The 18,300-nt window shown below is 42.8% G+C and overlaps 1 protein-coding gene across 1 annotated transcript in view; it reads left to right on the forward strand.

Moving 5' to 3' along the window:
- The first annotated feature begins 14,544 nt into the window (after nt 1-14,544).
- ism2a (isthmin 2a) overlaps nt 14,545-18,300 on the forward strand; it is an 88,603-nt gene continuing 84,847 nt past the window's right edge. Inside the window, exon 1 of the mRNA XM_039742076.1 lies at nt 14,545-15,531. Within this exon, the coding sequence (XP_039598010.1) occupies nt 15,400-15,531 (132 nt within the window). The 5' untranslated portion in view covers nt 14,545-15,399. The remainder of the gene's footprint in view (nt 15,532-18,300) is intronic.

Genomic DNA, 18,300 nt, shown 5'->3' on the forward strand with positions numbered 1-18,300 from the left:
TTTTCTCACTACTCAAAGTGCGTGGGGAGCCTCTTTAATGATCACTAATCTGTAGCATCCACTTGGATGATGCAATGGCAGCCATTTTTGTACCTGCACCCTCACCACACATTAGCCATTAAGTGGTGGAGTGAGAGAGGGAGACAGGGGATGATTAGGGGTCCAGAATGACCAGGCTGCAGAGGGCAATTTAGCCAGGACATCGGGATACACACTACTCTTCACGATTGATGTCCAGGGAACTTCTATGACCACAGAGAGTCTGGACCTCGCTTTTACATCTCATCCAAATGATGCTGCCATTCTTACAGCACAGTGTCCCCATCACTTGCATTGGGGCATTGGGATTCACACACAGACCACAGGGTAAGCACACCCTGCTGATCTCACCAGCACCAACCCAAGCTTTTCTTAGATGGTCTCCCATCCAAGTACTGGCCAGGCCTGAAAATGCAGAGGTTCAGGTGGATGACCTCTTCTGAAGTGCATGTGCAATGGCTGCTAAAAATCTGCTATTATCTGTTCACGAAAATAAGAATCTGCAATTATCTAGTCAAAGATCTTTTTGGAACCTTAATGTGGATGTTTTTTTAGAGAACCAAAAATGGTTCCTCAAAGGCACGGGTGTCGAACTCTGGTCCTGGAGGGCCGCAGTGGCTGCAGGTTTTCATTCTAACCATCTTCTTAATTTGTGACCAGTTTTTGCTGCTAATTGCCTTCTTTTGCCTTCACTTTAATTACTTTGATTTGGGCCCCTTAGTGGTTTCCTTTTTCTTAATTAGTAGCCAAACAATAACGAGCCACAAAACAAGAATCCATATGACCAGCTCACCCGTGCCCATCACAAAATATGTGAAAATAAAGAAAGGTGGAGGTCTCAGTAAGGCTGATCTCTCAGCTCACCAAAACATTTTGATGGTGAAAAAACAGAAAAATCAACAGTTCTGGAAACGTCTGCTATGGCAGAATGAGAGCAGCAGCAAGCCATGGAATTAAAAAAACGAGTTTAACAGCAAGAATCAGCTTCTCATTGTGAAACTGGTTGGAGTCTGAAGCCCCGATTTAGTTGGTCATCTGTTGGCTCGTTTCATGCCTCATTTCTGTTTGGCTGCCATTTAATGAAGAAAGAAATCAATTCAGAGGACTGAATCCTTAAGAACAGGGCTATGAAAATGAATGGAACAGAAGTTAATTAGCAGTCAAAACTGGTCACTGATCAGGAAACGGGTTAGAATGAAAACCTGCGGCCCTCCAGGCCTGGAGTTCGACAGCCCTGCTCTACGGCATCACTCTGAAGAATCGCTCTGGCACCTCTGATTTGTGGAGTGTCAGCAGGGCCATCTTAACAGAATGGGCACTGGCCAGGGTCCCCAGGAGCATAGGGAGCCACCATGTTCCTTATGTCCATGTACAGTGGTGGTGGTGTGAAAAACTATTTGCCCCCTTCCTGATTTCTTATTCTTTTGCATGTTTGTCACACAAAATGTTTCTGATCATCAAACACATTTAACCATTAGTCAAATATAACACAAGTAAACACAAAATGCAGTTTTAAATGATGGTTTTATTATTTAGGAGAAAAAATCCAAACCTACATGGCCCTGTGTGAAAAGTAATTGCCCCTGAACCTAATAACTGGTTGGGCCACCCTTAGCAGCAATAACTGCAATCAAGCGTTTGCAATAACTTGCAATGAGTCTTTTACAGCGCTCTGGAGGAATTTTGGCCCACTCATCTTTGCAGAATTGTTGTAATTCAGCTTTATTTGAGGGTTTTCTAGCATGAACCGCCTTTTTAAGGTCATGCCATAGCATCTCAATTGGATTCAGGTCAGGACTTTGACTAGGCCACTCCAAAGTCTTCATTTTGTTTTTCTTCAGCCATTCAGAGGTGGATTTGCTGGTGTGTTTTGGGTCATTGTCCTGTTGCAGCACCCAAGATCGCTTCAGCTTGAGTTGACGAACAGATGGCCGGACATTCTCCTTCAGGATTTTTTGGTAGACAGTAGAATTCATGGTTCCATCTATCACAGCAAGCCTTCCAGGTCCTGAAGCAGCAAAACAACCCCAGACCATCACACTACCACCACCATATTTTACTGTTGGTATGATGTTCTTTTCTGAAATGCTGTGTTCCTTTTACGCCAGATGTAACGGGACATTTGCCTTCCAAAAGTTCAACTTTTGTCTCATCAGTCCACAAGGTATTTTCCCAAAAGTCTTGGCAATCATTGAGATGTTTCTTAGCAAAATTGAGACGAGCCTAATGTTCTTTTTGCTTAACAGTGGTTTGCGTCTTGGAAATCTGCCATGCAGGCCGCTTTTGCCCAGTCTCTTTCTTATGGTGGAGTCGTGAACACTGACCTTAATTGAGGCAAGTGAGGCCTGCAGTTCTTTAGACGTTGTCCTGGGGTCTTTTGTGACCTCTCGGATGAGTCATCTCTGTGCTCTTGGGGTAATTTTGGTCGGCCGGCCACTCCTGGGAAGGTTCACCACTGTTCCATGTTTTTGCCATTTGTGGATAATGGCTCTCACTGTGGTTCGCTGGAGTCCCAAAGCTTTAGAAATGGCTTTATAACCTTTACCAGACTGATAGATCTCAATTACTTCTGTTCTCATTTGTTCCTGAATTTCTTTGGATCTTGGCATGATGTCTAGCTTTTGAGGTGCTTTTGGTCTACTTCTCTGTGTCAGGCAGCTCCTATTTAAGTGATTTCTTGATTGAAACAGGTGTGGCAGTAATCAGGCCTGGGGTGGCTACGGAAATTGAACTCAGGTGTGATACACCACAGTTAGGTGATTTTCTAACAAGGGGCAATTACTTTTTCACACAGGGCCATGTAGGTTTGGACTTTTTTTCTCCCTAAATAATAAAAACCATCATTTAAAAACTGCATTTTGTGTTTACTTGTGTTATATTTGACTAATAGTTAAATGTGTTTGATGATCAGAAACATTTTGTGTGACAAACATGCAAAAGAATAAGAAATCAGGAAGGGGGCAAATAGTTTTTCACACCACTGTATGTTTCTGGTTTGCTATCAAAATGGGGGTCCCAGCACACTACTTTACCCAGGGGCCTATGATGCTGGTAAGATGGCCATGAGTGTTGGCACACTGGTCACATTATTTCCAGACAGGTAAGGACATAATATCCAAGTAACTATAGTTTCTCTTTATTGTTTTTGTTGATGAATCTATGTAAAGCACCTCGAGTTGCTTGTAAATGTGTGATAAGGTGCTGTATAAATAAAGTTATCATTGTTACTCGCAAGCAACTACCCACACTGCTCAGTCGTATTGCCAGTTGTGCACGCGCTCAAACTGTACAAACATGTTCAGATGTGCACACGAACTTAACGGACAGTTTTGCCCATTGACATTTACCAATAAAAGTTTACCCATTCTGGCCACAGGCGTCTCAAAATGTCAGAGAAGTAAAGAGCGGTGCTGCTGACTCCGGCCGTGTTGAGCTTTGAAACTATAAAAAAAGAAAAAGGCCTGACTGGCCACGGGGATCGTTGGGACAACATGGTCTGTCTATTTCACGGAGTAAATGGGAGGTACATAGTCAGTGCAATTTACCGTCTCGTGTGTATACTTTGTGTTCTTCCAGGAAATGTTTTCTAATTTGCTTATGTCATTGCTCATACAGTGTGTCACTACAGTATATAATAGCTTTTTGAAATCACAAAGATAAAAGTAAGGAGTGGGACTTGGATGAAAGTGAACTCAAGTTAACGTGTTTACACACACAGACATCCATCCATCCAACCCACTGAATCCGAACACAGGGGTCTGCTGGAGCCAATCCCAGCCTGGGTGCCAACCCACCACAGGACACACACAAATGGGCCAATTTAGAATCACCAATGCACCTAACCTGCATGTCTTTGGACTGTGGGAGGAAACCCTCACAGACGAATATGCAAACTCCACACAGGGAGGACCCGGGAAGCGAACCCGGGTCTCCTAACTGCGAGGCAGCAGCGCTACCACCGTGCCACCCCATACACACAGACATAATTCCAGAAATGGTATTTTCAGACTCAGGGTGGTCTAAAATGTTGAGATTCATCAAAATCTCAAAATGGATTTGTTTGGAAGATTCCAGTACTTTCCATATAATTTGTATACGAGAAAGTCAGGGAGGTCTAAAACGTTGTGATTCATTCAAATCTCAACATCAAATTTTTGGACAATTATAATACTTTCTGGCGGCATGGTGGCGCAGTGGTAGCGCTGCTGCCTCGTAGTAAGGAAACCTGGGTTCGCTTCCCGGGTCCTCCCTGCGTGGAGTTTGCATGTTCTCCCCGTGTCTGCCTGGGTTTCCTCCCAAAGACTTGCAGGTTAGGTGGATTGGCGATTCTAAATTGGCCCGTGTGTCCTGTGGTGGGTTGGCACCCTGCCCTGTGTTGGCTAGGATTGGCTCCTGTGACCCTGTGTTTGGATTCAGCAGGTTGGATAATACTTTCCCTTACTTCATATGCGAGATAGTAAAAATAAGCAAGACAATGGCAATGTCCCATGAACAATATGCTACGGTGGGTACAACAAGATTTTTTCTTCTTTTGGCTGCTCCCGTTAAGGATCATCGCAGCGGATCATCTTTTTCCATATCTTCCTGTCCTCGTCATTTTCCTCCGTTACTCCCATCACCTGAATGTCCTCTTTCACCACATCCATAAACCACCTGTTAGGCTTTCCTCTTTCCCTCCTACCTGGCAGCTCCATCCTTATCATCTTTCTCCCAATAAACCCAGCACCAGTCCCCTGCACATGTCCAAACCAAACAACAAAATTTCAAGACGACATTAGATAATCAGTTTGGGAGACGGCACACACTACACAACAACCGACTGGAATTTCTGACCTGCCGAGCCAGTTTGTCCATTAGGTGACTTAAGTGGCCGGCTGAGGCCACAGCTTATGAAAGTTAAGGGGTGCGCTCTCCAGAAAACCCCACCATGATACGTACATCAAGGAGCACAGTTTTTGATAACTCACGGCGCACGTCCCTGATACTGAAGGGGTATGCCTGCCTAGGGCTCCATGTAGACTTTGACCGGCACTGCTGCCATGGCACAAATCCCTCTGATCGTACGACAGCTGAAACTCAGAAAATCGTTCAGTGACTTGAAACTGTGCCAGAATTGCACAACGTATGTCCGGCTTAAGATGTTGAACTTTAGCTGGTTCAGATATTCACATTGCGCCTGCTGTACCTTGTGCCAGAGCTGCAGAGTCCTGAGAGTTTTGATGGCATCCTATGAATTCTGTGTTTCCCGTTATTGGGCTGAGCTCGTTCTGCCCACTTTATGTCCTGTCTGCATGTTATTGGTGTAGAAGAGGTGCACAGCTTTTTGGTACATCCGGTTATGAAAGTGCGCGGCACAACCATCTCCCCCTCCCCAAACCTATTGGCGCCGTTACCTACTAGACACCATTTATGAAATTGGACGCCATAGGGTGTGAGCACCTTACAGTCCTAGAAATGGTCACAAAGGGGTGCCATCATGGTTGCCAGGTCCATAAAACAATCTGTAACCCAAGGATCCTAAAAAATAGCCCAATACCTGATGTAGATAAAATGACACACCAGAAAGCGGAGAGCAGCGTCGAGAGCGAGAGGATTAAGTACATACCATAGAAGATTTTACAACAATAAAGTACATATACAAGTTCAAATAGCAGGGGAGCGGGTGTCAGATGTATGACAAACATGATAATGATGAGGAGGAAGGAGGTTGAAAAATAACTCAAAATACTGCATTACGTTTAGAAAAGTAGCCCAAAATAACACAACCCACAAAAGGCGACTTCTTCCTGTGGATGCCAATCAAAAATAGCCTAATTGGGCAGAAAACCCAGAGATCTGTCAACATTGAGCGCCGTTTATGTTACCACAGGGGCACGTGCTCCAGACACCCCTCACCATCAGGTCATCCGATAAGTCTAATAATATTGTCTGCAACGGGGGCATCCGTCCACCCCTCTTAATGGGCTTCAACTGGTACTCAGCATGGGTTGCAAAAAAATACCAGTCTGCTTTCATTTCTCCCTCTTCCAGACCCTTACCTTCCAAGTGTAAATAATTGTCCTACAGGAAGTCAGTCAGTCAGCCATTATCCATAATGTTTCTAAACCAAAAGGGTTGTGGGGAAACTGGAGCCTCCCCTAGTATCCCAGCAAGCATCAGGTGCAAGGCAGGAACAATCCGTGGACAGGGCATCAGCCATGACAGGGTGAACACACCGACACATTTATTTAGCGTCACCCATTCATTGAGACTGCATGTCTTTGAACTGTGGGAGGAAACCCATGCAGGAAATGCCCAGGACATGAACTCCGGTTTGCTTGTTGCAAGGCAGCAGCACCGCCACCATTTCATGTCATGTCATGCCAGTCATTCTCAAGCACAATCCATTTCATAGTCACGTGAAAATAGCCCTTTATGGAACAGCAGTCTATCTGAGGGTCCACTCACACTGGGGTCAGTTAAGCTAACAGAAAAACACTCACGCAGACACATTGTGAACAACATCCATGCAATGTCGTCAAACTACATAGCAGCAGTGCTGAATCGAGACCACAGATTTGGAAAAATTAAGGTAAAGGTGCTCCCCCCAGTAGAACATACCAGACATATAAAAAACAGAAACATTTGATAGAGTGCTGAAGTGTTCAAGAAGCATTTGAAGACTCCTGTTTGGTAAAGTTTAGGTTTTTATAACCTAGGGAGTGAAACGAGCTTGCATTTGATTCTCACATATGCTGATCGATTTTGTACCCCCTGGTCCTGTTGACCTCTTTTGTAAGTCACTTTGGATAAAAGCATCTGCTAAGCAACCAAAATATAAATGTAGACGTTAGTCACTTGATATGAGCTACTCGAGAGGCAAGAGTACAAGTGAGAAAAACTAAAAGCTTTAGGTTTGGAAATTCAACTGATTTTTAATGGAAGAATAGCAGGAAATTATACAACGAGTCTTGTGATAAAGACAAAACCATACGTTAATAACAGCAGTCCATGTTAGAGGTGTCCAGATGTGAGGCCTCAGGTGTTAATTCTACACAACGGTAGCCTTTCTGGCCTTTCAGCAACTGGAGATGGGATCAGGCGTGACTGTGGTCAGTGCTCCTCTGCCATGGGTCTGTCACTTGAGATTTGTCATTCTCAGTCATGACATCTGAGGACCTTTGGCAGCACAGGTCTTTATGGACAGCTTTGTGCCTAACTATGACTTTGAATTGTATACACCAGGGATGTCAAACTCACTACCATTCGACTGCCATACGTGCGTCAGCGGGCCGCACTGTAACTAATACTGTTATACTATTATACAAAGTTACTGTAGCTTTCTTTCCAATACTGAAAACTTTAAAAAATGTAACGCTTAAAGTTTAAAGAAAAGCAATTTATTTCCATACAATCTCAGCGTACAATTAGAGTCTTAGCTAGGTCCTTATATTATTATGTTATATTCGTTATATTATATAGGAGTCTTACAGCGTGAGATCTATTTCTTTTGCCCCGACACTTGGCATCTCTTGTTAGTAACCAGTCCGTCAATATCAGGCTTGAAATCTTGCGCAGCTGCAACTTTTATGAGGGATGAAAGGTGGTCGACAGTAAGTCTTGAGCGATGTGGGGTTTTGGTAGCTTTCATTAACGAAAACAATTTCTCACAAAGGTAAGTGCTTCCGATTATAGACAGTACTCTCGATGCCAACTTACGGATCTGCACATACGAGGGTGGCAGGTAAACATACAAGCCTGGCACACCAACTTCGTTGTATTTTGCCTTCAGAATAGAATCTGACTGCAGTTCATTCAGTTCCATTTGGATATTCTCAGGCGCGTTCTCAACGTTGGAAGAGAACAGCGCAAAGTCCCGTGAGTGTGAACTGAAATCACGAAAACGCTCACTGAATTCATTGCTCAGTAATTCAAGTTGGAAAACAAATCCTCCAAAAATCTAATTTTATTTTGCTAAGTTTATATTGTAAAATAAGCCGATATGCAAAAAGCCCCCTGACCTACACTCATTTTACAAACTCAAAATCACAAAAATATGTTAATAAACAACTCACCAACTTCTCGCATCCACTTCAGATCTTCAGCTGTAGTCTGCACAAACTGTTCGTTACAATACTAGCACTAAATTACATAAAACTAGAGCAAAGAAACTTGAAAATATGCGGGCTATTACTACTCGTGATGGTCAGTTCTGCCCAGTGGCCAGTCTCAGCAGCCCAGCCAGTAGTGTAGCCTGCGCAGGGGCGGCCCCTTCGCCCGCCAATGTCAATATGGTATCTTATGCACGGCGGATGGCCACGTCCATTGCGGACACTGCATAGCTGCCTCGTGCTCATTAACTCAAGTGGCGGCCCATGATATTCTCATTACGGCAGAACATTATAATACTACATATAGCTTACTGCTCCGACTCTAGTGACATTAGTAAATACAGCGTACTAATTAACAAGAAACACACGGCCACATTGCCGTCAGCTATGTCATTATTTTCTCTTCTGTTTTATATTCAATATATATTAGCGTGGCTTCCCCTGGGAGTTGGCGTCCCTGTGCAGGTCCACAGTTTGCATATGCCTAAGGCCACCTCTGCTGTAACGTTGCAGCTCATTAGCTTTGGTCAAGGCTCGTGGCTATACTAGCAGGTGACGTTTACGGTACCGTAATGCCATGGCAAAACGCGCCTTTGTCAATAAGTAACGGCAAAGATGCAGAATGATTCAATCACAAACGATAGTAATCATTTTGTATAAGTTCAGTGCTAACTAGGATCTGTCATGCGGGTCACACAGATTTCTGTTGCAGGCCGCATGCAGCCCGAGGACTGCGTGTTTGACATGCCTGACATACACGATAAAATCTGCTAGTTTTTAGAGATAGAATTCAAATTGTGCCCTGTCTGATGGCTTTCCCATGAATAGGATAGATAGATAGATAGACAGATAGATAGATAAAGGTACTATATGATAGATAGATAGATAGATAGATATGAAAGGTACTATATAATAGATAGATAGATATGAAAGGTACTATATAATAGATAGATATGAAAGGTACTATATAATAGATAGATAGATAAAGGTACTATATGATAGATAGATAGATAGATAGTGTGGTGGACGGCCAGGATGCCCATTTGACATTGGGAAACAGGGGAGCAGCCATGGGATGTACACTACATCACCTTGAACACATGGTGGCAGCCCTCCTGGGTTACATCGGGGCCACAGGCCTGGTACTTTAGAACTCGGCCCTGTTGGGCTCCGTGGCCACCACCAGGAGGAGCTGCATGTTTTTAGAACTAAACGGTGACTGTTTGTTAACACAGCATGTTAAAGCACCAACACGGGGTGAAGCCTGTCTGGATTTAGTATTCTGTAATAATCAGGATAGAATTGAGGGTGTAGAGGTGATTGAACCACTAGGGTCAAGTGACCATAATGTAATACAATTCTCAGTATTTTGAGTGCAGATGCAAAGACTAAAATTGTTAAGTTGAACTTTGGTAGAGCTAATTTTGAGCAGATGCGACAAACTCTAAGTAGGATAGACTGGGATAAGCTTTTAAATGTGGAGACAGTCGAGGAGCAGTGGAACAGTTTTAAAAATGTAATGCAGGACAGATACAGATCTAAATTTAGAATTAATAGGAAACTAAAAAAAACTCCACGATGGATTAATAAAGATTTAAAAAAGAAGTTGCAAAGGAAAAAACAGATGAATAAGGCATATAAGACTAATGACTGCAAAGTGAATCGTAGCACATATGAGAACATGAGGGCAACCATTAAGAAGGATATCAGAGAGGCTAAAAGACAGTTGGAGAGGAATATAGCAGATAAGGTGAGAGAAGACCCCAAGAGATTCTTTCAGTATTTTAGTAGTAAAAGAACAGTTAAGGAGGAGGTCAAGTTCATCAGGAATAGTAAAGGGGAATTAAAAGATACAGACAGTGAAATAGCCGATGCCCTAAACTTACATTTTTCTGAGGTGTTTACAAGTAAGCAAGTGGATAACCTCAGAGTAGTAACAGGGACTACTAAGGAGGTACTGAGGGATTTGGAAATTGTAGAGGGAGAAGTGCTGCTCAGATTAAATAAGATGAAATCAAACAAATCACCAGGCCCAGATAATATTTATCCTTGTATTCTTAAGGAGGCTAGTGAGTACAGATATAAACCCTTGACACATATTTTTAGGAAGTCACTGTGCACTGGAGAGATTCCAAAGGACTGGAAAATGGCAAATATCATCCCATTATATAAAAAGGGTGAAAGGACAGATCAGAGCAACTATAGGTATATAGTAAGCCTAACATGCATCACAGGAAAATTAATGGAAGGAATTATTAAGGATAAGATTGAGCAACACATGGCAAGGACAGGAGTTATTAGGAACAGTCAGCATGGGTTTAGAAGAGGGAGGTCGTATTTTACTAACATGTTGGAATTCTATGAGGAGGCAACAAAAGGATACGACCAAAGTGGAGCTTATGATATTATTTATGTGGACTTTCATAAAGCATTTGATAAGCTGCCACATGAGAGGTTGGGCATCAAGAGAGTGCGTTTTTGTTTTGGTTTGTGCTTTGTGGGACTGTGCTGTGCCTGTAGGACACGGGGAAGACGTACCCCACAGGTGAAGACAATAAACTTGCGTTTACCTTTTACGTGTGCCTCTGTGTATCTCTATGCCAGGTCAGGTGCCAATATAGCACATTTCTACAATAGATAGATAGATAGATAAATGAAAGGCATTATATAATAGATAGATAGAAATGAAGGGCACTAAATAATAGATAGATAGATAGATAGATAGAAATGAAGTGCACTAAATAATAGATAGATAGATAGATAAATGAAAGGCACTATATAACAGATAGATAGATAGATAGATAGATAGATAGATAGATAGATAGATAGATAGATAGATCTTTGAGAGAGAGGTTAAAAGAGGAATATGTGTGAATGTTACATTTGAAAAGGTAAAAAGCACATTGGGGACATAAGGGACACATTGAATGGATGTGACAAGCTTTTCTGATCCTGTTCTATCAGCAGGCTTTGTTACATGTTGAGGTGTTTATTGATATCTGACTGATAGTCTTGAAATCATTCACGGCTTTATATTGAGTTTATACTTGTTGTACATAAGGCTGGTGCAGTGTCTAGCATTGCTGCCTCACATTCCCTGCATCCTGGGTTCAAATCCTATGCCTGGTTGTTGTCTGTGTGGACTTTGCATGTTCTCCTTATTATCTGCATGGGCTTTTTTCTTTAGGCAAGTTGGATACATCTGGGATTCCAAAGTGGCCCAGTGTCAGCAGCAGCGTGTCCTGGCATAAGGGAGGTAAGGACCCCTATGGCTCTTTGGAGGGGTACCACTGAGAAAAGGTGACGGGAAGGAGACCCAAATCATGGTATACTACTTAGAGCCTCAGAACGGCTATAAATGTACATGAGGGTGTGTTTGGGTCATGTAATGGATCAGTTTCCTGTTCAGTTGGTGACACAATAGACTCCACAAGTGCCCCTGAATTTGATTAAGTGGGTTGGACGGCAATCGTGAATCACCATCTTTGAGAACTGGGAAGAAAGCCCAGACAAAACTCATGAGAACATGCTAACTCCATAGTGCTGAGTGCAGGATCCATGAAGTAGTGGGGTGCTGTGACTAAAGCCTGGCTGCTGTCAGAATCATAATAATAATTAATTACGTTTATACAGAGAGCTCTTCTCATTCTTCAAAGTGCTTTACATAGAACACCACTAATATGTAGTATCCACTTGGATGATGTGACAACAGCCATTCCTGAGCCTTAGGTGGTGAGGCATGAGAGGGGCATGAGAGACAGTTAGCCAATTAGAGGCAGGGAATGGTTAGAGGGACCAGAATGTTCAGGCCATGGTGGGCATTCAGAAAATACCCTACTCGTTTTGAATGATGCCCAGTGATCTTTTATGACCACAGAGAGCCAAGCCCTTCATTAGTCAGGCCCTCAGTTTTACATCTCATGCGAAGGATGGCTCCAATTTTTACAGCACATTGTCCCCGTCACTGAACCGCTCCTGAAACTAAAGGTGCCAGATTGGTTCTTTAAAGCAATGCCATAGGGGAACCATTTTAGTATCTGAAAAACCCATCCATATGAAGGTTCCATAAAGAATTTATTTAGATACATAACAAGTAACATAATAAATGGATGGTAACAGATTTGTGAAAAACCACAGGAGTGTGATTTTAAAGAGACTCTTGTGTCATACAATAACAAAGGCCAAGTCCAGGTTTTCTTAATCTGTTGGTGTCCAGCAAGGTAGCCCACCAAACATCAAAGATTTCAGTTTTTTGTGCATTTTAGGAGGCTTTTCAAAGCACAAAGAACCAACTTCATATGAAAATAACCCTTCCCAGAATGAAATGGTGCTTTGTCAAGTAATGGTTCTATGAGGAACTACACAATCCATTAAAGAACCAGAAAATGCCATTAAAGAAACTTTTTTTTTTTTTTTAGAGTTGAGGGTTCCACTACAGGATAAGCGCCCCCTGCTGGCCTCACCAGCACCTCTTCCAGCAGCAACCCAAGCTTTTCCTAGATGGTGTCCCATCCAAGTACCGGCCGGGCCCAAACAGTCTTAATTTCACATGGATTACCTGTTCTGAAGTGCAGGTGCATCAGGAGTGGGCAGGAGGAGGAGTATAGGAACCTAATCAAGGACTTTGTTAAATGGTGCGACTCAAACCACCTACACCTGAACACCAGCAAAACCAAGGAACTGGTGGTGGATTTTAGGAGGCCCAGGCCCATCATGAACCCCATGATCATCAGAGGTGACTGTGCAGAGGGTGCAGACCTATAAATACCTGGGAGTGCAGCTGGATGATAAACTGGACTGGACTGTCAATACTGATGCTCTGTGTAAGACAGGACAGAGACGACTATACTTCATTAGAAGGCTGGCGTCCTTCAACATCTGCAATAAGATGCTGCAGATGTTCTATCAGACGGTTGTGGCGAGCACCCTCTTCTACACGGTGGTGAGGAAGGTAGGCTCTATTATAGGCACAGAGGTGGACAGTTTGACATCTGTGGCAGAGCGACGGGCGCTGAGCAGACTCCTGTCAGTCATGGAGAATCCACTGCATCCACTGAACAGGATCGTCTCCAGACAGAGGAGCAGCTTCAGCGACAGACTGCTGTCACCGTCCTGCTCCACTGACAGACTGAGGAGACCCCACACTACCCAGGGGGGTAAACGTTAACTTTATACAAAGTTATTGTCTGTTATACCTTCATTGTTATCACTCTTTAATTTAATATTGTTCTTTATCAGTATGCTGCTGCTGGAGTATGGGAATTTCCCCTTGGGATTAATAAAGTATCTATCTATCTATCTATCTATCTATCTATCTATCTATCTATCTATCTATCTATCTATCTATCATATAGTGCCTTTAATATCTATCTATCTATCTATCTATCTATCTATCTATCTATCTATCTATCTATCTATCATATAGTGCCTTTAATATCTATCTATCTATCATATAGTGCCTTTCATATCTATCTATCTATCTATCTATCTATCTATCTATCTATCTATCATATAGTACCTTTCATATCTATCTATCTATCATATAGTGCCTTTCATATCTATCTATCTATCTATCTATCTATCATATAGTGCCTTTCATATCTATCTATCTATCTATCTATCTATCTATCTATCTATCTATCTATCTATCTATCATATAGTACCTTTCATATCTATCTATCTATCTATCTATCTATCTATCTATCTATCTATCATATAGTGCCTTTAATATCTATCTATCTATCTATCTATCTATCTATCTATCTATCTATCTATCATATAGTGCCTTTCATATCTATCTATCTATCTATCTATCTATCTATCTATCTATCTATCTATCTATCTATCTATCTATCTATCTATCTATCATATAGTGCCTTTCATATCTATCTATCTATCTATCATATAGTACCTTTCATATCTATCTATCTATCTATCTATCTATCTATCTATCTATCTATCTAGGCGGTATGGATGCCGGCAGTATAATCGAATGAGCTGAGTTTTGTCAAAACTGGCGTCTTTCTGAATGTGCCATAATACTTGGAAGCGATGGATTCCGTGTCAGTGAACTGATCATAAAGTGCGCTTGAAAATCGCGCTCCATATACCAGTGGCGTTCCTCCGCCGTTCTGTTTCATGGCTAACGCTCGTCCTTAATATTCCAAATAAACTAAGCGGCGCAACTCCTTTGGACCCTTTCTCACAAGTTCTGCCATCAAACACCCTCGCTCCCAGATTCCTTATTATGGATCTGTTCATTGTGCCCATTTTGACGCAGTCGTCCCCCCCGAGTAATTCATTCACCCAGTCGTTCATTCAATTCGGCTGTTTGATCTTTGGGACCCTCCTCCTAACGTCACACGAAAAGCTCCGGGAAATGAGGTTCAGGGTGAGAGAGGCTTAATATCCAAGAGAGTAGCTGAGGAAAGACAAAGCTGTGTGTGAGCAAAAGCGGTTTTTTCGGAAACTCGCGGCCGTGTCATATAGGTAAAGATTTGGAAAGGCAACGGGACTCCTGCCCGGCGCTGCTTCTCACATTACTTCATTGCAGGGGGGCTTAGATGGAGTGAAGTGTTGCTGCGCTGAGACTAGCACTCTTTATCAGTATACCTTTTTCATTCCCAGTCAGGGGAGCTCTGAAGGCAAGCGGTGGAGATTTGAAATCAAAGGCAAGACGATAGAATTTTAATGGACAAGGCTTCGTGCGTCTGTTTGGATTTAAAGTGCTCAAAGGCGCATCAATGGGGCTGCCACATGGACGGGCGTATGAAGACAGCGAATACGCAACCCTGTTTTAAAGACTAACACAACTTCACAGAAAGGAGAAAACTCGAGCTGAATGGGCATCTTCAAACGTAAACCTGAACCTCGACAAAGTGGATTGGATTAAAAGGGGCCAAATAACAGATGCATCCAGCAAGCACGCACGCATAATCCGTTCTTGAAATTCCCTCCTCAGTCCCGGCTCTTCTTATTAATTAGTAAGAAAGGGGTCGTTTCAGACAAGGCGGCCGGCACTACAGAGCAAAGGGGAATACAAGAAACGTGCTCATAATCTGGAAGAGCGATCAGAGGATTCGAGCAGCACAGACCGCGTCCTACACAGAAAGGGGAGCTCGCAAGCCGCTGACAAATCCCCACACACTTCGAGTACGCGGAGCCGCCGATTTGCTTTAAACTCACAGTAGACGCTCTGCTGCTCGTTTTTTTCCGCTTTATTTTGATCTTTTTTCTGGCTGCTGTTCTCATTGTTGATCATTTGACAGAAATGCACCGAAGTGCAGGAAAAGCAATGCCGTTGCTCTGCGTGACTTTTTTGGCTTTATATGTAATTGTAGTGAAAGGATTCCCCACGAAGAAACAGGGCAGCACCCCAAAATACTCGGGGGCGCATCTGGAGGTAAGTGCAAAGTAATTACATTAAAGATGAATAAAATAAGGGTTGCTTCAGTATAAAAGGTACCGTAAAAATTGTATTGTGCGGAGGAAAACAAAAATTGGTACGTAGTTTAAAAGTGTGATTCGGCAGCCCTCTGCGTACAGGAGGTAGAAACATGTTTTATTTTATTTTTTTTTACTTTTCAACCCAACGTTCCTAGTGTATGGTTTGTGGCATCTCTCTGTTTGAAGAGTACGGCACACTGGCCATCTTTAAACTGGTATCGTAACATTGCCAACGTAACTAGTCAGGGTCAGCACTCGGCGCACCTGAAGATGTGGGGAGATCACGCACGTATACTGGGGGCGAATCTTGCCAGCGACTCTAACTGCTGCGCTACCGTGCAGTCCGACCGGCAGCATCACTAACGCTAAATTCGCGTCTGCCAATAACACAGTTTTGCGCACCCTGATCATTTCACCATTACGAGATCGTCGCTCGCATGTCACTCTCTGCTAACGTGTTCTTGAGTGAATGTGCTGCCGGGGTACTACAGTGTCTCCAGGTGTTCATCGCAGTAAAGAAGTACACATTTGGTTGAACATTTTGTTTAATTGCACATTTCTTTCCAAAACTAACTTCTAGTGGGAAGCGTTGCAAACCCGTGTGTCACGTGTGACCCTCTCATCATAAAACCGCATAACATTCAACTTAATGTTGCACTCTGGTATTGATGCTTTTCTTGTTATCATTTGATTAATGGTATAAGAAGCATTGACAGTTTTGCCACACGTTAACAGCTGAAGCTACGATTTTGAGCTAATAAACCCCTTCCCCTAAAAAAGCTACTTGGCTTGATAAACGTAGTACTCTGGTTTGACACAAACGCGTTAGATCGGGCGATGGCCCAGTGCAGCAGGGTAGGTAAGTGGGAGCGCTGATTTCGCTGCATCTGCACCGGAGAGCAATAACGTTATCCCTTACAAGTCATTTAGTTCCGCCGTGTGGTTAGCCACTCTTTTTCTCCGAGCCTTCATGGCGCGCCAAGTCGCAGGTTCGCAGTAGCCTAAAGACGCAGATAGATTGCGATCCCGTTATGTTATTTCATCCGTCGCCGTCGTGTAGAGTTACAGAAAGCCAACCCTGGACGGGACTTCAGTCCATCACTGGGTATATTTACGCATGTAGTCATACAGTGAAACGTTGTCAATCTCCCCAGCATACGAGGGATCTCGTCACAAACAGAAATAAAAGCAGATGTATGAACGTTCGCGATTCGAAGATAATCCAAGGGAGCCAATCGGTTATTCGTGTAGTCCTTTCAAATCAGTTCATTTCGATTAAGTTTAGCTAGGAGATGTAGGTAACGTTGCCAACATGCAGTATATGAAGACTTGATGCTACCCCCACTAGCGGTAATCCAACTAAATATGCTGAATTTGCCATACAGAAGAACGGGTTCAAATAACTATCACCTGTAAACAGGCAGATGGCACAGAATCAAATAGGGATGACAAAAAAATCGCAAGCCCTGTAGTGGGCTGGCACCCTGCCCGGGGTTTGTTTCCTGCTTTGATCCCTGTGGCGGCTGGGATTGGCTCCAGCAGACTTCCGTGACCCTGTAGTTTGGATATAGCGGGTTGGATAATGAATGGATGGATGAAAAAATCGCAGGCCAGACCATACCCCCGACGGCACTGGCCATAGCAACTCTGCACTCAAAACGTGCATTTCATGACCTTTGGGTTATTCCGCTTTGCACTGTTACAGAGCCATAAGTAAAGAATCTGTTGCTGCTAGAATAGGAATCGATTTACAGGAATTTAACGTGATAGCTTTGGAGCAGCTTATAAGACACATCATCACATATAAATAACACGCATGACAAGTTAAACAGCATACTTGATACACAATTGTAGATTACTACGATATATAAAGGAGGTATTGAAACGATTTACAAGTGAATCCGCGTGTGTGTGAGTAGTGCGGATGAACACACATACATGTGTATATATATATGCAAGCACACATTCACGCCTCCATCCAGATACGCTGAATTACTGGTTTGCGAGGTCAGTGGCACGGGCAAAGAAACTGTTCCGGGTCTATTAGTTTTAGTTTTAATTGACCTAAAGGATTTATGAGAGAGGAATGCTTTGAACGAGTGATGATGACCTGGGTGAGATAAATCGGTGGTGATCCGTTTGACATGGTTCATGGCGCTAGATGCATATAGTTCTCTTCCGAAATTACCGCAAAATAAGCAAGCGTTCCCATCGGGCTGGGCACATACACACCGTGGTGTTATCACGGGAAAAGAAATCTTTATGCTTTTCGTATGAATTCCCCAAGGGAAGATAACACTGATTTTTCAGTAATGTGAATTTGTGCAGCACCTGCAGGATGTAATATATTAACCCTAAATCATAGCAAGACATAACATTTACAATCTTTTTATTCCAATTCAGGATTGTGAGTAGCTGGGGGCATAATCGGGTTTAATCGCGTATCTGATTAATATGGACTGTTTATGTATGTTTTTACGATTTAAGTTTATTTCTTTTCATCATTAGCACAGTCGCTGTTTTATTTTCGTGTTCTTGTGAAAGGAGGACCCACAGCACCTAAATAGCGTTATTCATTCGAAATTGGCAATATACAAATACGATTTTGCTCAAAAATGGCATGGTCACAACCAAAGTCAGTAACTCTACACATTGATTTTTTTTTTCAAAATGTTTTATGTATGAGACAAAAAAATGAGTAATACCTGTAACCTACGTTAAAATC

Source organism: Polypterus senegalus, chromosome 18, assembly GCF_016835505.1.
Source record: "Polypterus senegalus isolate Bchr_013 chromosome 18, ASM1683550v1, whole genome shotgun sequence".
In the NCBI taxonomy this organism is placed as follows: Eukaryota; Metazoa; Chordata; class Cladistia; order Polypteriformes; family Polypteridae; genus Polypterus; species Polypterus senegalus.